Raw genomic sequence first — 23,497 nt, 5'->3', positions numbered from 1 at the left:
GTCACTGTCAGCAACTCTGGAACCACATGCTTGCACAGGAAGTGTGAGCTGTTAACAAAATGGCTCACCCGCTTGTAGCAGGCGTGTGCTGGCTGCCACAAAAAGTGTCTCAACAAACCAAACGTTAGCCAGGCAGGATCACGTTGTAATGGTATATGTGGTGGAAGGGAAAGGTAAGGCCTCATGCAGGAGGTGTTAGGGTAGACTAACTAGCTTAGGTATTGGAGGTACAAATTGTTCAGCTATTGTCCAGCCAGTTAAGCTTTAAAGTGTTTAGGCTGCTGAGTCGGGAGAGGACACCATACTGGATTCAGGCCAACTCATTCTTATTTCAATAAACAACACTTCAGGTTGATTTAGAGCTTCATGTAACATTGTTATTGTCCAAAGTCCAGCAGCCTGACACAGAAGGAGGAAACTTCAATCCCTCACTTGTGAATCTTGCATTTTAAAACAAGTGGATGCATAAATTTTCCACTCTCTGAATAATTCTTCCCATGATCCCTCAGTTAAATATTGCACCAACCTGTGACATATCTGATTAGAATGAGCAGCCACTGGAAGACATATTGGTCAGCTGGTTTGTGAGATGACCTTTCAGTTCATATAAGTTAAAATGAGGCCACTGATCCCGAAATGATTCACAGTGTCTAAACTGACAGGCGAGGGCACGGCCGTGGCGGAGCGTTCGGCTCGCTTCCCTCCCTCGGCCTCCGTTAGCATCTCTCATGATTTATTGTGAAATTGCAAGGGACTCAATGTGGCGTGCAGGTGAATGAGTTTTGCTAATAAGAGAAGCATTTCTGCTCCATGGAGCTCTTTTTCTGTCTGAGCGAGCGTGTATGAAATCAGTGTGCTGTCTCCCAGTACCACACGCTCTGGTGGAGGCGGCTGGCTCATCAGTCTGTGGCTTATCTGATGTTTTAGGTGGGCGGAGAGGTTGGGAGCGAGAAGAGAAAGAAAAGTGTCTTGTGATGAGTTCTCGAGAATACCTATATTGTTACACACACAGAATGGAGGTTTGTGGGGCTCCATATGCAAAGTTAATCCACCAGCTATTACAGCAACACTGAATTTGTTTCCTGCTCCTCTACCCTACTGGTTCAAAGTGGAATTACAACTGTGGTGAACAACCCTGCCACAGACTGCTGTAGCTAGCACTAACAATGAGCTAACGCTAACATGAAGCAACTACTTAGCTCTTTGCTTTGACTCCAAAGACATTACTCATTTACTTTTCTCTGCCATGATGCCAACAAAAAAAGCAACATTCTTCTTCCTGTGCTTTTTATTGATGGTTGGCTAATTGAAAAAGCTAACAGCTAGCTTTTCTATAAGCTACTGGAAAAATTAACAGTTGTTGCAGTAAAGCACTCCCATTAGTATACCTACCCATGCTACTAAACTGTTAACTACAGTTTCTGGTCAACAGAATGCTGTCCAATGTGAAGTTGCTCAAGTTTTTGGTTTAAGAACCACTGAAATCAGTTTGAAAGCAACAGCTGAAAAGGTGTGGTTCACAGAAACCCATTTTTTATGATTATTTCTTAATATAATCGGTCACTGAGTTTTTAATGCAGGCTGAACATGAAAATAGTCTCCTACACCTATCTCCCGCAATAGCTTTTGAGAGAAAATAGATGGTGAAACTCTAGGATTTATAAATGCTGACAGATCTACGTCACACAGTCACTTAACATTGATGGACTCACTCATTTGACACACAACGGGGAAGACTGTTATTGTTTTAGCATCCGGCAAAAAGCAACAAACATCCTGAATAGTTGAAGCTAATCATTAGCATTAGCAACTTCACCACATGGCAGACCTCCTCAGGGCTTGTGTTATTTGCGGTTATGAAACATTTGTGTTGAGAGTCAGAGGTAGATTGCTGTTATCCCATCAGAACCGAGATGCCCATATATACCAGGAAATAAGATACCAAAACCGGCATTCTACTCGCGAGGAACTGCTAGTTCCTGGAAAAGGTGCACCCCTGTGAACCACATCTTTAATTTGAGTCAAGCACATTGAGTACTTATAGTCAGTTATTGCAAAATTATTGGAAAGACTAGGTGATCTGTTAAAAAAGGCAAATCCAACATAAATGCTTTAAAAAATTTCTGCTAAATGCAAGCTTGTGCACGTTGATTAACAGTAATTAGCTTGTTTCCTTAAGGTGAGGTTGCTCCTGGTGTAAGGGTGAAAAAGGTCAAGTGAACAACAAGATTGCCAAAGCAGGCATATGGCGGTGATGCACAAACTGAATCCTAAGACTAATATGCTTACCTGCGTTACGGGAAGGGCTATAGTCCAACTGCTTAAGACAGAAAGAAGCAAAGTAGACAAGCATAGAAGTCATCTGCTTTATTTCCTTATGTCAATCAATAATACATAAGAGAGGAAAGGTCAAATGAAAAACAGCCATCTACTGTAAAGTAAAGAAATTTCAGACCTGAGATTGACAAAAAGCAGAGAAGAGACAAAAATCTACTGTGATGGTTGGGATGGAGGAGTGAGTGGCAGTTTCAGCAAATTGAAGATGATGGTTGTGGGGAGATTGCAGAACAGGAGAAGGTATAAGCGGTTGCTGGGATGCTTGGCTGTAGGCACGTTCAAAAGTTGAAAACCCCACAACTAAAGGATTTTACAGCTTTTCTTCATATTTAGACTTATTTATTTTTAAATCTAAGACTCATATATTATCGTTTTCAAAAGAAGAAAGCAATGTAATCCTTACACTGTTTTTTTTTCATCCTGAGGAAATCATTTTTAAACACAGTACTGCAGGGAAAACAATAAGAGAGATGCTTTATAGATTTCCCATTTCCATATATATTATTTTCTCAAGGTTGCAGCACCCTCATACTTTGGCAGCATTGGTGCACTTGTTGAGATCATCTGAGAAAAACAAAACAGCCCCGTCTGTCCACAGGATAATTTGGAGAGCCATACAAACAGTGAAAGGAATCAAAAAACAACTCACCAAAAAAGGAAAAACAAAGCAAAATCCCCAGACTTTCGCATTTATATTAGATCCAGTAACAGATCCACACAATCCAAATGAATATTTGGAGGCCATAAGCTTTTCAGCTGAAGCTGTGACAATGAAGAAATAAAACGCTGTAAGCTCCTGGAATTACACCATACTGCATTGCCTCTTTAGAAAAGAAAGTAATGAAAGGGCTCTGGAGCTGTGCCTTTGGGGGAAAGTCCAGATTAATTTTATCACTTGTGCTGATTTTTACCTTGTGGTACATCTAATAAATACTAACAACTACATTTAGATTCTGTGCCGCTCACGTCTGACCCATCAGGATTTCTCCTGCCGCACTCAAAGAGATGTGCTCAAACTGTGACTCAAAACACATCTTTAATATTGTGCAACAGAGCTTTAAGGCTGGTGGTTTAACTGTACAGGCCTCCTTAGGACCATCTGAATTATTGATTAAAGTCTTTTCTTACAAGGTATGAAACAGAGAGGACCATCTGCGTGATTTCGTCCTTCCATAGATGGTAGAGAGGAATTCTGGGAAGAGCTGAGATTGGAACCCTAAGAAGGACAGCCAGGAGACAGGATGGGGTTGACCATAGGGATGTGGAGGACTATCAACCCCTCCTCCACCACACATACCCATCATCTGCAGGTTAGAGAAGCAGCATGAGCAGCTGCCTTTACTTCAGTTCTCCCCCGTCTCATCCCTTCTGTTCTTAGTGAAAGAGCTGACCCTGCTCTGAACAGCTTCTTCTCAGAAGTATTTAAGGTGCATAATATGCGACTAGACCTTTACGCCGGTCAAAGGTCCTCATGGACTTATTGGGATTTACTAAGGGATTTTTACAACCAGCATAAGTCACTTCCCCCATACACTCTGCCCTCCACACATCCCCACGAGTGTCTCGTTGCCCTTGAAAACACGTTATAAGTCAATAGCAGTCTGTAACCACAGAGATAAGTTATAGATCTGAATGTCCTCGTTCACACGGGGGTGCTGCTGTGATTTATCCCTCCACAGCACCACGTGTGCATTATTTCCTCCTAAATAATAAAAAAAAGTTAATGAAACATGAGATCTGAAGTTTTGAAGCACAGTGAGTCTAGTTTCTGTTAGAAAGTGACAACTGAAAGATGTGGAGACAGGAAACAGAAACAGGAACATGACAATTATCCTGAGAACTGATGCCTCAGGGATCCTCTGACCCCAAAATCTCTACATCTTTTTCGAGTCTTTCCTGTCTTGCTGCACAGGGCCCCTCCAGCCACGGAGAGAACAAGCATATAATCCCCCCCCCCATCAAGCGTAGCCCAGCTTTTTAAAAACAGGACCTCAGAGCCAGGGCACCATGGAGAAGTGCTGGGGCCATCTGAGACGTCCCCCTTCACAGACACACACCACCTCCCAGAGCCCCACGGTCCTCCTCCCCTTCAAGTTTTAACCTCTAGTTTGTTTAAGCACCGCTGAACCCTGCTGGCCCTGGTGGGTGCGTGCGTGGGCTTGGGGGGCTCAGATAATGACATGCCATATGCCACTCTGCAGCTGAGTGAGCCGTGGCTGGATCAGCTCAAGCAGAAATCTATTTGAAATTTAATTCTATTATCCTAATATGGGCTAAGCGTTCATTGTCCAGATGAGGAATGGTGGAATGGACCACATTGGCAGGCCTAAGATGCATCAACAGGAGCTCATTAATGTGTGTAAAATGCCGGGGTGGGGTGGGGGGGGGGGGGGGGGGGGGGCAGACAGCTTGGAGCCTTGCAAAGTGAAATAGTGATCAGACACACTGGACCGTTTTATACACATTCAACAAAAATCCTTTAAATCATTTGTGCTAAATAATACATCTTTATTTGTTTTTTGCTTTTAGTTCCTTTTTGGAAATCCCTCGCTACTTGGAGGGTTTGATTTCAGCCCTTTGACTGGACAAATACTCTCCTCTGGCAGTGTGCAGTAGCCAGACGTCACCCAATATTTCCATTAGCCGAGAGGCCCGCTAGTGCCTCAGACTTCCACTGGTAGGAAAGGCCAGACACTGGAAACTCCGCTGCCTCAAGTGTCTCCTCTTCACTCCGACACCATGTGACAGGGTTTAATGCTCGGTTGCAGAAGACAAAAAGAAGGGATTTAGGGACGGGATGCATCTGTAGATCTGTCAAAATATTTCTACTAGACAGAAAAATGTGCTTGAATCAGACTGTGGATGAAGCATTAGCCTGTTGAAACAACACGGCGGGAAAAATCATGTTAAGAAGGTTTATATGCAAATTTAAGCCAAGGAGCTTAGAGTTCTTTAGCTTAAAATATCAGAATATTTAAAGGTTATAGTCAAGCTAAAGGGATATCTATTACTTTGTCCCCCTTTTGTTTCTTTTATCACAGCTTAAAAGATCACATGTTGGAAAGCTAAACTTACAGAATACAAACGGAGACAGAAAATCGACCAAGACCCCGATGTCCCAAATGATAATAATCACAGACCTCAAAGCCGAGACGTGGTTTCTGAATATATTCTTAAAGAAATTTATTTTACACCTTAAAACAAAAGCAGAAGAAAGGTAGGGGTTAGGGATGTGGTACATTGGGAATGTATTGACAACTGTAGTTTACATTTTTTGGTATAAGCTCAGAGAAAAAAATGTTAATACAGTCATAATAATTGCACTTCATAAATCTAGACAGATACCAGTATTTCCCCACATCAAAGCTCGTGTTTTCTGCTTTCCAGTTGATAAATTCAAATTTGACAATGAAAAATGAAATTTAAAAAAATCCCGATTTAAGACCAGAGGACTGATGCAGTTTTCTCTTTCACTCGTGTCCTACAAGGCAATACAATATTACGGTAATTTAAGTGCAGTACATTCAAGGGAATCTCACAGTCGTCATAAATATTTCACCTCTCTGATTTATCAAGTTAAGACCGGCCTAGGCTAAACGCGTCCTAACCGTGGGAGGGGGTGGAAGAGGAGAACTTATTCTTGTTTCATCTGATGCCTAAGGACAGAGCATGATTGTTTTCATTTTGTTTTTATTTGCAAAGATTAGGAGTGGAGAGTGACCCTCGTTTGTTTCCAGCGCTGTCTTCTATTCTGAGAACAGAGAAGGCTGCGGTGCTGGAAACGCAGGATTCAAGATGGAACTAAAGTCTCTATTCTGACTCGCAAAATCTAAAGCCTCCATGTAAAGCAGGTTAGTTCCCTCAGAATATTTATGGGACTGGTGAATCAGTCAGTCTTTGTGGGAAAAAAAAAATCTGAAAATGACACAATAAAAGGATAATTAAGAAAAAAAGTCTGAGGATTTTGAAGAAACACAAACTTAAATCAACAAACACTCATGCACTCGGCCACACGCGGTCCCGAACGCCGGGTTACACAGATAACCTCCCGTCACATTCTTCATTACATTTCCTTTTCTTGTACTTTTTTTAAAACCACATTTTCTTTTATTTTAATTTTTTTTTTTTGTAAATATTTCAAGATTTATTGTAGATTCCAGTGTTGGTTCAAAAATTAACATAAAAGAAGAGCTCTCGGAACAGGTTCTTACAGAACCAAAGCAGCAGCTATGTCTCAGGCCTGGACATAAGAAACTGCACATCAGCTTGAGGAGGAATTATTAACTCATAAACATAAAAAGTGGAAAACAATACAATATTGATTTTTTTTAAAAAGAAGAAAAAATATTGAGATGCTTTTCCTCGTAGCAGCCAATACAATAATATACCTACAAATATATCAAACAACAAAAAATAGGTTCAAGTTTTTCAAGTTTCTTAAATATATCATATGCAAACTACCCAATTCCAAACTTCAAAGTTAACAAAATTCAAGCAGTGCAATTAATTTATCAATTACAGCAACAATAGCTAATATCGTACTACCCTTTAAAATTCAAACGTAGAACACCCGGGAACTGCTCATCATCGTACTCTTCTCATTCATCAGCCTGTGTTTGGGTGTGTACGAGCGTTCTGTCAGAAATTTTTGGGGATTTCTAAACAGCCCTAAGCCGTGGTCCTTTAGGACCGTTTCAGTGATAACCTACACAGTAGCTTCATCCTTAGCATTTGGAAAGGAGATACAAGTGACGTGTGCACTTGATGTCGAGCTAAGATTCTCATCAAAACCAGTTTTAGAAAGGAAATCATATCAAAACAAAAAAAGAAAAAAGGAAATCAATCCAAAAGTCCTATTGGCAAACCACACAATGGAACATCAGGATAATCTTGAAATCCCTTTTCTTTACCACCTTTTGTGTTTGGCCACATCGAAGGTCAAACAGCACAACGACTGCTCTTCTATAAGCTCCCACACTGGTTAAAGCAGTGGTACTCGCAACAGTTCTGTACCGCATCAACAAAAAAACTTCTCTGTTCCTTTGATTTTCTTCAACAAACTCACATCTGATGATTCTGCTCCTCCTCTATCTGTAAACAGGGAGGCGGATGTGTGCATGCTGGTGGTCTAACAGACGTGGCACAGACACAGTCTCGTAGCCTTTGCCGAGCATCTGCTCCTTGATGCAGGGAGGGTGGATGTCGTTGATCAGGTACTCCAGAGACTGCAGGCTGCTGCTCAGAACGGATGTGTTGCACAAGCTCTTGCTTGGCAGGCTGCAGCACAGACCTCCACCACTGTCTATGGCAGGGTGGTGGTGGTGGTGGTGGTGATGGTAGTGGTGATGAGGGTAGCCCATTTCTCTGTGCCCGGTCGCTGGCCCTCCTGTGGAGGTACCTAGAAGCTCCTGGGGGTTGTAGCAGTCACTGTCGGGGGTCACCAGCACACTGTTCCATGGCGGTGCAAAGTACTGACCCACTGAGAAGTTCCCATGCATACCCACGCAGTTCAAAGGGGAGGAGCTGACTTTTTCTAGCCCGTTTCCTCCACTGGCACTCGCTGTCAGGTGGTAAGGTCTGGAGGAGGAGGAGGACACTTGGGCTGCCATAATTCCTCCACCTGGAACACAGGTTTCAGGAGACTTGCTGATGGCACCTCCTCCTCCGCTGCCTCCACTGTACATACGAAGAACAGCCTGTTGCTGCTGCTGTTGTTGATGTTGTTGTTGTTGCTGTTTCTGCCAAATGATGTAGTCCATACCATCTGCATACACTCCACTCTTCATTGCCTCTGCACTTTGGGCAGGCAGCCCTGATCCTGTGTACACCATGTTAGCCTGGGGACCCATACCCACCACGTAGCCACCTGAGGAGCTAGAAGTGACTCCCATGACAGCCGTACCCTGCTTGGCGGGGCTGGGATTTGTTGGTGCGGAAGCCCCATGACACACCTGCTGCAGTGCCTGGGCCTGGCAGTGCTGGTTGATCTGGTAGATGATACTCTGGATGGAGGGGAGGTTGGACTGTGCAGGCAGGGCTAGGCCTCGGCCCCCTGTTACAGGAATCACAGAGCCGGCGACAGTGACATTTGGAGGAACCGACAACCCAGGGCCGTCTGGGGGCTTTGAGGGCCCAGTGTGGTATACCATTTGGCCATGACAACTGGCTAAAGTGCTATTACTTGGAGGTGGGTATGGAGCAACAGCTATGTGGGCTGGAGAGAGCTTAGTCCGTCTACCTTCTGCATTCTTGAGAACACTCTTTGAAGGTCCAAAAGTGGAGGATGATGACGATGATGATGAGGCCTTGACAATAGCAAGGAGACCCTGGTACCCCACTGTGTGAAGATGCGGGTAAGGACTGTAGCGCTGCCCTGTGGTGTCATATCCATTCACAGTCCGGTTAAGGTGCTTGTGCTGGGGAACCCTGATGTTGGTGGGGAAGATCTTGATGGAAAGTGGGCTGTTGGCAGTCTTCTGAGCGTAAGCATCGAGTTCTGCCGCAGTTGGGTAGCGCGGGGTGTGTGTGGGCACCAGCAGGTCACCTGAAAGACAAACAGAAGGAAGAGCATGAGTAAAATAAACATACATGATTTAAAATCACAAAAGGTTGAATGTACAACTATTGACCTGGATTTAACTTGCATCATTATCAAAGAAGCCTGTGACGAAACCAGATCCATCAGTTCTTTGCAATAAACAGCATTTTAAGTGTAAAGTGTACGGTTGTAACCTCAAAATATAAATAATATAACAGACACCTCAGTTACAGAACAACACTAAAGAGTTCTTAATACTTAAAACTATTGCTTTTAAAGAGATTTTAGTGATTCTTGAGGTAGAAACTTTACCAACTTTATATTGGACACTACTCTGCAGCCCTCCACTGACCACAAACAAAACTTCAACAATTTTTGGGACGGGAAGGTTCTCTAGGTGGAGCTTGCCACCTGCTTTATGAATATTTGCCATTTCCTCTGCCAGTAGCTAATGTAAAGGCTAGCTAGCATTTTGCTTTTTCAGTTCACCAACAATCGATAAAAAGCACAAGAATTCAAACATGAACTTTGCTTTTCTTGTGGGCATCATGGCAAAACCTGGAAGTAAAAGTGTTATGTCTCTGGAGGTAAAGCAAAGAGCTAAAGCCAGAGTGAACATCAACCCTGTCTGGATTCGTTTGAGGGAGCTTAAGTTATGGAGGACACTTGGGTTGAAATCACGAACTGATGGTGACCTGGCTTTGTTGCAACAATGTAGATTTTGTACTTAATGGCTTGGCAAGCTGCGGCAGGGTTGTTTACGACAGTTGTAATTCCGCTTTCAATCAGTAGGATGGAGAAGCAGGGAAACATGAGCGTTGCTTTACATGAAAGTAAAAAAATAATAAAATAAAACTGATAAAACTAAATGCAGCCACTGCCTCTCAGATGTAATGATGTTCTGCACAGCTGTTCTTTTGATTCTTTATTCAGAAACGTTTTCCTAAAAAAGCTTGCTTTTTTAGTCCATAGCTGCTCCTGACTAAACCCTCATTTGTGTTTTTATTATTGAAAGTGGGCGGTTGTGAGATCTCAGATTAAGCTAATTTATAAACCACAGAACACCAAAAAGGCTGTAAGACATTTGATGCTCAGCTTGTTTTATGAATCGTAAAAGAACCCTGAATCTGAGCTGAACTTGAGACTCCACTCAAACATAATTTAAAAATATTTTTATTACAAAGACCTGAAGTAAAAAAAAAAAAAAAAAAAAAACTATGCCTACACTTCAGAACAACCCAAAGATAGTTTTAAAGCTGTAAATGAGAACTGGTATTCATTTATGTTCCATCACACCCCTCCTCCATTTCAGCTTTCTTTCCATCTCATTTTCACTCCCTCCTGTGGATGTACATCCCTAGACAAATGAATCTTTTTAAAAACTCATTCTGTCAAAGCCGGGTACCTCCGGCGCTGTTAAATCAGTGCTTTGTGAAATTAATTCGGACTCTCTTCAGCATTGAATTGGGTTAGCCTTGGTACCAGGCATGGAGGGAAGGAGGGGAGGGGATAAAAGCTTGTTTAATTGCAGTGGCACATTTGAGATTTATAAGTGGTATCACTTATTGGGTCTTACCCTTGGCCACTAAATTTCCACATTTATTTAGTCCAGGAGTACTAAGAAATGGGCCCCACCTCCACACTGCCTCCACCCCACCACCTGAAAATTACAAATTAAATCTTACTAACTTGGTTGAGGTAAATATTCTGAAAGAAAAGTTAATTTGGAAAAGTCTTAAACTAAATATTTGACCAAAATGTAAAAAACAGGCATAAGTTAAGGCTTCATTATCTAAATAAAGCAAAACGACAAGTTAGCTTTCATGATGAAAAAATAAATACGTCCAATTTAAAGTAACAATAGATAGTTTTTTAACCTTTAAGCTAGAGCTTTAACATTGATCTCAGTGATTGTTGGATTAGAAACTTGACCAGTTTCCTTCTTGACACCACTCTGCAGCCCTCTACTGACCAAAAACCACACTTGATAGTTTTGTTGAGCAGGTAGGTGTCCTAGGGGGTGCATTTTACCTGCTTTACGGCTGTTAGCTGAAATGCTAGCAGTTAGCTTTTTCAGTTCACCGATTGTCAATTAAAAGCACAAGAAGAAGAAACTGAAATTTTCTTTTTCTGTTGGCATCATGGTAGAGCCTGGAAAAAAAATAAGGGAGAAACGTCTTTGGTGGTGAAGCAAAGAGCTAGAACCACATGAACATTGGCGCGGCCTACACTAGCTTGAGGGAGTAAGGAGACTGCAAAATCACGGACTGGCTTTGTTGCTACTGGACTTGTCGAACAGTGTGGATCTTTTTACTTCATGGATTATTTTTGTATTAGTTGGCTCATAGTGTTAGCGCATTGTTAGCACTAGCTATACAGCAGGCTGCAGCAGGGTTGTTTACGACAGTTGTAGTTCCACTTTCAACCAGTAGGGAGGAGGAGCAGGAAACTGCCCTGCGTCATTTTAATCGTATGAACATAAATACTGAAACTGAAAAAGGCAAATACATGCAAACCCCACGAGTTTTGCATTAAAAATGCATGCATGTAAATATTTGTATTTTTTTTCTGTTCCACGCCAATTCCCAAACTCATTTCAATCATTTCAATCCACCACTGAAGGTAAAGAGTAAGACTAACATCTCTCAGTCAATGAGCCAACACTTGGCCACTGTAAAATGAGGTGGCAAACAGGAAAAAATGCTATTTCTAAAAAGCCCACCATGTATCATTGTTTTGGTGCTTGGGTATGGAGGTGACGGGCCGTGGTGAGATTGGATTTAAACGACATTATTCAGGCAATTTCATGGCTACTTAGCTCAATGTAACAAAATATATATATACGTGGGGGCTGGCAAAATAACTCAATTTACAAACAATACATCAGCTGCCACGAATGACTTGCAACCTCCTCAAAAATGACATTTTGATGCAAAAGCTAAAAAATGTTCCCCAACAACTCACTGCCATGGTTGTGCTGCAAGCAAGCATCCCGACTTCCTAAGGAGCGTCTGCCGGATGCAGCAAGTGACTGGGACGCACTCCATTTCCTTTCCAATTGCAAAATCATTTTAAAGAAACTCCACAGCCAAGTAGTCACCATTCTCATTTCTTTGCTCCTATTATGGATATCATGGGAAGTTCATTTCAACAACCCTTTGGGTTTCCAGACTGTGAAAATGATTAAATCTACAAGATCCATATCGTAAAGGAAATGAATGAGGAATTTAAAAGCAGAAGGGCGAGACTGTGCACATCCCAAGCTAAATTTAGCAGGTTTGTTCCTCCAGTGGACAACGCACATTTTAAATCAGAAGCCCTACACTTCAAATTTCACTTTGAATTTATAAAAACAAGCTGGCATCAGAGACTTGGCTTCAATCAGAATTGGGTGACGCCCTAATGGGCTGGTGTGAGCGTGGCAGACCAACCTATCTGAGATCTAACCAACCTCAGCGAGGCAGAGCCCGGCTTCCCTCATGACTGCGCTGTCATTTGCTTTGATGTTCTGACTAGCGGTGGAAAACTGACAGAAGACTTATTTCATTTGCTCAGAAGAGAAAAACATGCACATTTCAAAGCACATTGCAGGTCCACATGCAAATGGAATGGTAGCATTTTTTTCTGATCTTCTTTACATGAGGGCAAAAAAGAAAAAAAAACATCTTTGATCATCACATGGTCTAAATGAGGAGAGATACTTGGCTTTCAGGCATATCAAGGGCCGCCCTACAAGCCCCCAGCTGCAATATGCCCATCATTCCACCTAATTACTGCCACATGAAGAAAAAAAAAACATAAAAAAGCCAGGAAATTCATTAAAGGGTAGCTAATTCTATTCCTTCTCACTGACTGAGCCCTATATTTTTCATGCCTCTGCCTGTGTTTCTTCTGAGAAAGAGAAGACAGCCCTCTCCCTCCATCTTTTTTCCAGCTTGGCCCTTGTTTGTCAATAGGCAGAGCCTTTGGCACACCGACCTGGCATCAAAGGGCTTCACACTTCACAGGCCACAGGGATTAGAGGCCTTTCAGGCCTACAAAACCCATCTCAGCTCCACAAAGGCTTCCGGTTATTAGAGCCCACAGCATAAAGGAAGAAGTGGAGGAGGAGGAGGCAAATGAGCATCTGGATGCTTCTGATTCCGGCTTCCTCTTTAAAAAGTTCCACGGTAGGAATTTTATAGCAAAGTTGATTACAGTAAGTATGGCCACAAACCAAAGAACATTTCACTCTCACACACAAGCTGCTATAGACAGTGTTTGATGTGCAGGGCTCGCACATCTCTCTCCTCCAGAGCTTTAAGTCTATAAGAGAAGACAGGGAGGTTAAAGGAGTGTCTCTTTCTAGACGGGCACTCTGTGACTTATTGGTTCAGGCTGCAGTAGATCATAGCAATGAGCGGCAGCATACAGATGGTGCTGGCCGATAAACACCCTCAGAGGCAGCCAGCATTTGTGTGAGTCCTCAGCTTTCAGAAGGAGTTGGGTTCTCTGCACCTGTACAAACTCTCTAGCTTGGTCGTGCATGCAAAGATAATGTATGAAAACAGGCAAAAGGGAGTGCGTAGATATTCAAATCCACACATGCACACACACACACAGATATGCATCTGCTTTGTGTGTTTTATTTGCCATCAGTGAAGCATGTTGTTATCCTCTGCTCAGTGCTCTCTCATGAAATGTAGGGCAGGGACAACAACAGGTGCCTGTGCGGGCGACAGCCTGCGATGCCTCCTGGGCTAAATGCTTCACACTCGCTTCACTTCAACATGCGACAGCCTTGTAAGGATTAATTATTTCCCCCGGGGATGGGAGAATATGCTTTTCCCTTCTTTTGAGCAGGAGGCTACGTGCACTCGGAAGCACATGAAACAGCTTACGGTAAATTAACAGAGAAACCTGGGCGAGCGCCGCTGCTCACGATGAGTATGAAGAGAAAAACAAAACAAGAAACTTTCATATGAAAGAAATATAAACAAGCCAAGCATGATTGAACCGCTCTGGAGATTAGATAAAAGCTCAGGCAAACATGCATTAGTCGTTAGAGATCACGCGCCGGGGAGCGGGGATGGCAGGGAGGCAATTAATGGGTTGACCTTCGTCCTTAATCACCCAGAGCCTGGCACACAATGCCCATGTGTCAGAGCAGCACATCTCTAAATGCCACCCCTCATTAGCACAATGCACATGGAGAGAGAGAGAGAGAGAGAGAGAGACAGAGACAGAGACAGAGAGAGAGAGAGAGAGAGAGAGAGAGAGAGAGAGAGAGAGAGAGAGAGACTATTTAAGCAGCGTAACACTCTCCAGCGGTCAGACACAGATAGTAAAGCAGCGATTGGATAACATGGCAGCACAGAGCCGGACGGAGCTGTGATAGGCCACGATGTGATCTAAAAATCCCATTTTTCTTAGGAAGATGAGCGCTCGTCTTTCTTCTCATTTTTGATTGGCATGAAACTCCCCAAGCGCAACGTCCTTGGTGCACCCGGTGCTGCCACTGTGATTGCATGTGTGTGTGTGTGTGTGTGTGTGTGTGCGCGTGCATATCTTTGTGCATTTAGTTAAGGGGGTACCCAATTCTGAACACTCAATTAACACTCCTTTAATTAGCCGGCAGTACATTTTGAATTCTGATGAACTAATTTTCTTGGTGCGAGGGTTGAGGAGGTAGTGAAGTGTGTGTGTGTGTGTGTGTGTGTGTGTGTGTGTGTGTGTGTGTGTGTGTGTGTGTGTGTGTGGCGGCCTGGTAAAGATGAGGTCCGCTGGGTACAAAACAGCAATAAAGGGAGAACTGGTTAAATTAGACTGTAAAAAATCCATTAAATTCTGTGCACTTCTTCTAAGTGAGAGGTCAAATTGTGTTGATCACAAGAAACGGGGCAAGAAAGAAAGAGCGTGAGAGCGGGGCGTCAGGTGAGTTAGCAGCAGATGGGGAGAGAAAGGAGGAGAAGATGTGGGCTGTGTGAGGGAGCAGCACCAAATCCATAGAACCATGAGAATGTTTTGCATTTTTATTAGAGGTTTAAATTAATAAGGTAAAAGTTTCAAAGAACTTCCTGGAATGCCCATTTATTAGTCTTCCAAGTGTTCCAAGATTATGAGCTGGTTGGAGACGTTTCTTCTTATTAGAGGAGGAAATGCTGTGAAACATCAAAAAGCCCTCAGGGTTTTCCAACACATCTCCTCTCACGGCGAGCTCTGATCCCTTCTGACCACGAGCGAGGATGGGAGAAGAGCGCTTGTTTAGATGAAGAGAGAGGAACTGTAATTAGGTTTTCACAGAACGAGCGCGTAACACACACATTAACTTTATCCAAACAAGTCTGAGCCGGCTGTGAGGAGGATAGGGACACGGACGGAGGCAGACGTTATCAGAAGGTTAAACAAAAACTAGAGGGTTAGCTTTTCTTTAGCCTCCACAACACTCACTGGAAGTGGTTTTCCCTGAAAAAGACAATCACTGTTGGATAATTCCTCAATGCTCTCACCATACTTCCCCTTTAATGGATTTTTTTTACAGGAATATATTTATATTTGTTTTTGGAAATTGCATGGAGCACAGGATCTGATAAGAGTTGAGATCATGTGTTTTGGACCACCATAGCAGGCAGTGGGAATGCTTTCTACAGACATTTCATAACTAATAGGCAGTTTGTCCATTTCCTTGACTGTAATAATTGTGTTCAAATTAATAACTGATGGCTAAACCAGTAATCAAATCCTTCACGCCACCATCCATCAGGGTGGGAAAAGGCTGGCATGTCAGGACAAGGCTGTTGTGGCTGTTTACCTTTCAGCAGACAGAATCAAGCTCCATGACACGATGTTCTCCCAGCCTCTGCTGGCTGGACGCAAAAACAATGTTCTAGAAGGAGGGGCAGAAGGAGCCCGGCGTCCTGAACAATACCTGCCTTGTGCTAATGGAGGTGTCATCTGGCACAGGGCTGATTAGTCAGCGATTACAACCAGGCCTCAATTGCCGTGACAACTGCTGCAAACACAATGGGCCCTGATAGAGCCAGCTGTTTGGTCCTCTGCAATTAACCCTGCATCTCCCTCGTCTCCGGCAGTGCGCTGCCTCTAATTGACTATTGGGCACACAAAGCAGGAGCCGTGGGCCAGACCCCCTGGACGCAGACCTCCGCCCCTCTGCCAAGGTAGGAATGACAATAATAGAGGCGTCCCGCAGACCCGGCCGCCAGTCAATCAAAGCCTTGGTTTCCCCCCCACATGAGCTTCCTGAGGAGCAGAGGAAGCGCATGCATGAGCCAGTCATCAACAGGGTTGAGCAGCCTCGCAGGGGGCAGACATGTTGAATATGCCCTCAACCAAAGTACTAATCAATTCAAGTGCACGCGAAGGGAAAGGGGAACCCTGCTGCTCGCTTGATATCAGAAAAGCCCTTTTCAGGAACATTCATCTCCCTCTGTTCGTCTCAAGGTTGATTTTTCTGTGCAACAACAAAACAGGAACACTAAAAACTATATATATCAGGCAATTATTTGCCTTTGCTTTCCATAATTACAACGATAAAAATCAAACTGCTGTCATTTCTCCGAGGATAGTTTTCTGAATTCAGCGGCTGCTTTTGTTGTTGTAATCATCTTTAGTGAGGCTGAATGTTCTCCTCACGTTCCTCTCCAGATCCTCGCTCATTGATTGTAATTTTAAAACATTGTTTGGAGAAAAATAGTCAATTTTCCACTTCTCAAACCTATTTTACTGCTTTGTCTGAAAGACAAAAACAGAATTAAGTGACTGTTCTAAGTAAGTGAAGAGCTGTGTAGCCCAAATAAAAGGAGAAGCTGGACAGGGCGTGCCTCCCATCATGGGGCTTCTAACCTGCCAACATGTTTCCCAAATAGCAAAGAGGATAATGAGAACGTTAAAGCAATCTGCACACTGATCCTTCACAGGCACATGCATGGCACAGCTTCAAAAATGGATTTATTCATTAAAGTAGATTCAAAAAGAAACTTGGACAAAAACTCACATCTAATCTTTCGTTTCATTAAAGCCAATCTCATCCCAGATTGAATCTATTTTCTGCACAAGCAGATGGAAGAAGTTCAACCTGGGAGCCTAATTTGGGCGTCCTGCTCTCAGACGCTGCAGCATGAGGTCATTTAGCTGGCCTGCACTGAAGAAGTACACGTGTGTGGTTAATAGAGTAGACCGAGAGTGAGATAAGGTCCACGGGTAGAGATAACATGAGAACGAAGCAGCAAGGAAGAAAAGAAAAAACAATCTGTTTTCACTTCCTGAACTTTTACAGTTTCTTACACGTGAACAGAGACGGTGGACATGGTTTCAAATCACAACTGCTAATTAGGTTTCAACTCTAAAGGTTTCGATTGAAGAAAAGTGCAAATATTACGCTGCAAGGACACCGTCATGTTTACATTTCCTCGTTAGGATTTATCTCCGAAGCCAGATGCAACTGAAACCAGCAATGAAAATTAATTAGCTGGTTTGATGTGGCAGCTTCATGCTCCTTCCAGACAGACCTGGCTTTTACGGGCTGTGGAGGAAATTACTGAGAACTGATTGATCCTGAAGGACTCCTCTGTACAGATGGCCTGGTAGTCACACACACACACACACACACACACACACACACACACACACACACACACACACACACACACACACACACACACACACACACACACACACACACACACACACACACACACACACTCTTACGTTCCTATTTTAGTCACATAAATAACCATTTTTTGTTTAATTGCATGCATCTGTGAATTCATACAGTTAATATGTTTATTCCTGTTTAAAAATGTAACCCTTTCTTTAAATAAGGTAAACACACCGCAGACTAAGCAGCTACATTTCGCCGCTCTGATCCCTACAGCATCAACATAAACAACCAGCTGAATCTCCACATCTCTGGATCTTTTTTTGTTTTGTTTACCATCTCCACCACCTCCTCCCTTGGTGTATTCCTCCCTGCTCTTGTCTTTCTTCACCCCCTACTGTCTTCTCGTCCTCCCTCTCTGTCTCTTCCGTCTCCCTCTCTGAGTAAGTGAGTTTCATCTGGGGTGCTCGCAGGGCGAAATCACCTCAGGGCAAACACTTTATTATCTGTAGTCAAAGCGTCACCACAAATACCATTCTACACACACAAGTGTCACTTTCCATTTGTCTGTGCTCGGGCTGCATTAGCAGAGCCCAGCCGGCCCAGAGCCTCATCTCGAATGCGCCTGGCAGAGGAAAACTAAGAGTGTGGGAAAGCACTTGTCCTGCATTCCTGCCCCATTAACACCTCTGACAGCACCAGAGCGGACCAACAGCCTGTCAGCAGAAATAAAACATAATTATCAGCACGACATTTGTAAACATAACTCATGAAACGACAAAAGAGAGAGAGAGAGATGTAATCAGGCAGACATCTCATTGTCCTGGATGTTTAGTGAGAAACGTTAGCCTGCAAAGACGTGAACCAGACAGAGGAGATCACCGCTCGTGCTAATTACTAATGATCTGACTGAGTCTGGCAAACACATCACCAGTGGGCCGTTTATGTCCTCCCTGAGCCACAACGGAATGCAGGCCAGCAGCAGCCGCCATGTCAGGCCTTTTGTAGGACGCCGATGCAAACAACAAACAAACTGGGGCAACATGTTTACCTCATACTATTGATGCACTTCATAAACAAAATGGACAAACAAAACAGCAAGCTGTGTGTTTGTTTCCACAATGGTCAACAACAAAAATGTAATTCCAATAAAAACTCATTTGGAGTTTCACCAAGCGCTTTTAATTATTCAACATGAAGAATGTAAAGTAGAAATTTAAACTAATAGAAACTAAGATGCCTCCTCTACTTTTTTTTAAAGCCACACTTTATAACGAGCATTCGTACACAAATAGCCTTGTAGCGCTAACAGAAAATGAATGTTTTTTTATGAGTTCCTGCTCAGACACACTTGATTCTAACTACTGAATTATCTCCTCTGACTCCATGTGTTCTGCAGGAGCTGCTATTCACTCATTTCAATCAAAGCTGCAGAGTTCAAGGAAGGAAACATCTAAAACTGGCAGGAATCTAGCATTTGTGATGCTAGCACACCCCTGCTAACGCTACAGGCTAAAACAATCTCCCAATGTAGAGTAAGGTTGAACACTACGCTTAGCTCCAACACACAAAAGATGAATCCTTTTTCATTCCTCTCCCTTCTCTTAGCTTAGTTAGTTAGCTTGAAGTTTACAAACTGACATTAATTCAGCTGCAGGTCGAGTTAGCATTCAAGCTAGGCTGGTGTGCTAAACCACAGACATCATATATGTAGACGCAACGTGTAATGGCGCCACTTATTGGAGCTGGGGTAGCAGCGGGTCGCCATCTTGGAGAGGTTCCCATTTGCCCCCAGTGCATTTATTTCTATTGAGGAAGGTGTTTTATTATGCTTTTTCAGTCCATAGTAATCCCACGTGATCTGGTTTCAATAATGCACTGATTGTTGCAACTGTAACCTGCACAACAAAAGGGCATAGTTGCCTATACCCTGCCTCGACTTCAGTTGGGTTTGGAGAGTGAGGAACCCACCCAATATGACGGTGACACTGTTACGCTCTGTAGTGTCCAATGGCACATCTATGTATTCATGCCTACGTATTTAACCGACGCTCAAGGTTCGTGTAAATGATTCCTTTTGCTGCGGAGGCCCAAGGAGGGGCTAAAGGGACACATAAATCACAAAAGATTAGCAACTTTATATCAGAAAAGGGTCACCGCATCTATAATATGGTGCATAGGTCTGTAAAGGTTTTGGATATGTAGCCTCTTGTTTTTGAGTCGCCTGTGATGCCGTAGCCCTCTGGCCTGCCTGGGCCACCCTCACTGTGCAAACAGCATGGTCTAGAAAGCAGAGCTTTATCAGCAAATAGCTCGAGTCAGCACAAGCAGCGGGGTGGTTATGCATAGCAACTGGCACACCGGCCGATACTGTCATGTGCGATTAGGCCTGGGCTCAAGAGCCGTTGAACTCATTCCTGTGGCATCAAAGTCAACACCACCACCTACTCGCCTCCATTTATATCCCTGCCTCTCTGCTGCCCTCCCCTCCTTCATCTGCGCCATTTCATTTTACATCTGCCACTTCACAATGCCCCCCAAGCCAACCGTTTCACAAGCCCTGCTTTAACAGATACACGCTGAAACTAAATCAGGGGGGGCTGGTTTGATTTTCAAAAACAAATCTCAGCTTCATTAGCTCCATCCACACAGGTCAGCCACAAGTCACAACTAGCCAGTGCATTAAACAAGCCGCTGGTGCCAGTTGTTTTGTCTCTGTGCAACTCACCAGATGAGAAGGCTGATAGAGAGGAGGAGCGCGAGGCTCAGAGGGGACAAACTGTGAGGTCTGTTATGTGGAAACATCAGCAAAAGGAAACAAGAGAAGAAACCACAAAAAGAAAGCCAAGAAAAAAAAAATCCTGATCTGGAACACTTCTGCCAAGCCCTCCTCGTCCTGTCTTTAGGAGAATATGCCATGCTGTGATACTACTTTCTCAAAGGGAACCTTGTAGAGCCAAGAGCTAGCATTGCTCTCAGCCATGCACAAACTCGAATGGACACAGCAACAAAACAAACACATGCAGGTTTGGAGTAAAAGATCCCAGAGGTGGAGATAGCAAGCAGAGAGAGATAAGGAGAGGAACCAGTGCAGAAAGAAGAGGAGGAGGAGGAGGAGGAGGAAAAAGGGGGAGAGAGGGAAAGATGAGGGGAGGCTGGAGGCGCCTGGGCAGGCCTGTCAGACCGGAGGAAGTGCTGGTGCGCAGGCCTGCAGGTAAATGGACGAAGAAAGGCGCCTGCAGGCTGCCTGAGGCAAGCCTAGGCCCTTCTGTTCTATCATTTAGGAGACAAGTCCTCCACTGATTCCCAATTAATATTTAACACCGCACAGACAACAAGGCACTTCACTGCAGAACACATGCCAACGAGTGGAGGGGAGAAGATGAGAGAAAAGGAAAGATGATGAAGAGGATCCGGGGACACATGAAAGGGTTCATTTTCTGTGAGATGAAACAATATTTTGAAAGATTTAATGTCAGTGAGGTGGGGTTTTAATGGAAGCAGAATGTTTTATTTTTAATCACCGCTTGAAGCCGAAACTGGTGTCATAATGAGTCTGTGGTGATCGACTGGATTTGATGCTTTCTAGTTCCATTTAAAGTTTGAGGGGAAAATCATCAAATCTTTAGATACTTCTGCTGTTTTCACATCTCTCATAAGATCAGCAATGTTCCAAACAGCTTTTAAAATTAGCCTTTGAGGGCTGATGATGACTTTTTAAATCTAGCTCAACTCTTTTGGGTTCTCCTTAGCCGGAGTTTGTGCACTGGGCATGTGGCCATGAGCGCCATCAGAAATAGGAGGAAAGCGTTTAAGAACAGACAAACCTTTAACCTAAAACGATGACACAGTCAGTGCACGTGGATATTCCCTTCATAAGAATGCAGCTGAACAGCAAACCGCAGAAACTATAGTTAAATGTCCCCTGGGAGCTATGAAGTGAACATTGTGCTGTGGTCAGTTTGCACTCATTTTTTCTCTGCCAAACCCTCTGCACTAATGACGAAGATTGAAATACCAAAGAAAGGGACATACTTTAAAAGGTCAGGTTCACTGAGAAACCATTTTTACTTGTTTTTTTTTTAATATGATTGGCTGAACGTGAAAATGGTCTTCTACCCCTATTTCCTGCATTAGTCAATGACTGGAAATAGATGGGAAAACTTTCAGATTGGAAAAGTCAGTCAGATCAATATCACATTTAAATGGTAAATGGCCTGTATTTGTATAGCACATTCTTAGGGTTCTACAACCCCCCAAGGTGCTTCACAACACAATCATTCACACACACACATTCACTCGCTGGTGTGGATGAGCTACATTGTAGCCACAGCTGCCCTGGGGCGCACTGACAGAGGCGAGGCTGCCAAACACTGGCACCACCAGTCCCTCTGACCACCACCAGCAGGCAAGGGGGGTTAAGTGTCTTGCCCACGGACACAACAACAGAATTCTCTGGTCGGAGCCGGGATCGAACCTGCAACCTTCCAATTCCTGGACAACCTGCTCTACCTCCTGAGCTACTGCTGTCCCCTAAAATTAACATTCATGGACTCAACCATCTTGACTCACGACGGGGAAGGCTGTTGTTGGTTTAGCATCCAGAAAACATCTTCCTCGGCTATTAGAAGTTAACCGCTAGCATTAGCAACTCCACCACACAGCAAAACTTCTCCAGGCTTGTGTTAGTTGTGGAGATAAAACATCAAAGCAAACCAAGTCAGCAGTAGCGTTGCTGTTAGCCAATTAGAGATGAGGTGTCCCAGTATTGGAAAATAAAACTCCAAAACCTGCCGTGTTCTGCTCATCACTCCTCTAGCTAACTTCTACTTCCTGAAACATAAGCAACCTTTAAATCTGAGAAATGGTGCACCAACAGTATACTTCTTTCCCCCGAGAATGATTTTTTTCCTACTTCATTCCTACGAGAGACCACTGCCAATTTAAACAAGTAAACCACTCCTTTAAAGTTCATCATCATTCACTTGGATTATTCCACCACCTGGTTTACCTTTATCTTCTACAAAACATATTTTCTTATCCTTTTTTCACCTTTAGACTTGTTGCAGCTGCCTCTTTTGTCTTGTTTTAAGACTTTTCAGGTTGATTTGTGTTGCCATAACCCCAACTCTAAACCAAACAGCCTGAATACCCTTTGTCACAAACAGAAGAATCCTCAACCGGATTTGCTTCAGGGTATAAAAAAGTCTTTTATTGCTTTGTCCTTACATAACTGTAGAATCTAATACATTTCAGAAAGCAAGATTATTGATTTGAACCCTAATTGATGTAAAAAATATCAATATTTTAGTTTAAAATTGTACAATGAATTAGCTACTGAGCATGTACGTTATTCTTTCTAAACACGACCTCTCCTTTAGACCATCTGGACAGAGTAAATGTGTGGAAAAACACTGAATCATACATCAGACACTTTTTCATCGCCTCTCATGATCAGACCGTATAGGTCTTGGCTCTGTAAAAACACAAACTACATGTCATTTCCTGTGGGACAGCAAGAGACCACAGACTGTCTCCATCCTCTTGCTCCTCCAAAACGCCCCCACATTCTGGCAGGAGACGACAGAGGGCGGTGAAGCCTTGCACCTGGGATATCCAAATGCCAGCTCACTTTGGAGCGAGGAGCCTGGTTTTGAACCCAAGTCCTGCTGTGACCAAAACTACAACAGAGCTCCTCTTCCTCAAGCTCACCTCTCAAGGCAATAAGATTGCTCGGCCCCCTGTGCTCGCACCAGAAGGCAGAGGGCAGAGGGAAGGAATGGCGCTGTGGGACGCCATCAGCCGGAAATGACTCTCTGTGTGCCAGCGCTGAGACGCCAACGTGACAGGAGAGATGGTGGAGTGCATGAGGTAAGATTAATACAGCCCATATCACATGGCTGTTTCCGTGAAATAAAGCAAAACTCGGAATTTCACAAGCTGGAAATCTGATTAAAACTTTATGATGCATTCCGTGTGGCGGCTACGCAGCAATCCCTCCAGAGAAACTGCACAAGTGGGCATCC

At 43.6% G+C, this 23,497-nt stretch overlaps 1 protein-coding gene across 3 annotated transcripts in view; it reads right to left on the bottom strand.

Moving 5' to 3' along the window:
- Window positions 1-5,492: 5,492 nt before the first annotated feature.
- Window positions 5,493-23,497, bottom strand: part of fam222aa (family with sequence similarity 222 member Aa) — a 53,817-nt gene continuing 35,812 nt past the window's right edge. For all 3 annotated transcript variants that reach the window (XM_015972625.3, XM_070546105.1, XM_054731747.2), the window contains one exon: window positions 5,493-8,881. In XM_015972625.3, coding sequence (XP_015828111.1) covers window positions 7,425-8,881 — 1,457 coding nt within the window. In that variant the 3' untranslated portion in view covers window positions 5,493-7,424. The remainder of the gene's footprint in view (window positions 8,882-23,497) is intronic.

This window comes from Nothobranchius furzeri, chromosome 17, assembly GCF_043380555.1.
Source record: "Nothobranchius furzeri strain GRZ-AD chromosome 17, NfurGRZ-RIMD1, whole genome shotgun sequence".
Taxonomy (NCBI): domain Eukaryota; kingdom Metazoa; phylum Chordata; class Actinopteri; order Cyprinodontiformes; family Nothobranchiidae; genus Nothobranchius; species Nothobranchius furzeri.
The sequence above is the reverse complement of the archived record's forward strand: the minus strand, read 5'-3'. Positions and strand labels throughout refer to the sequence as shown.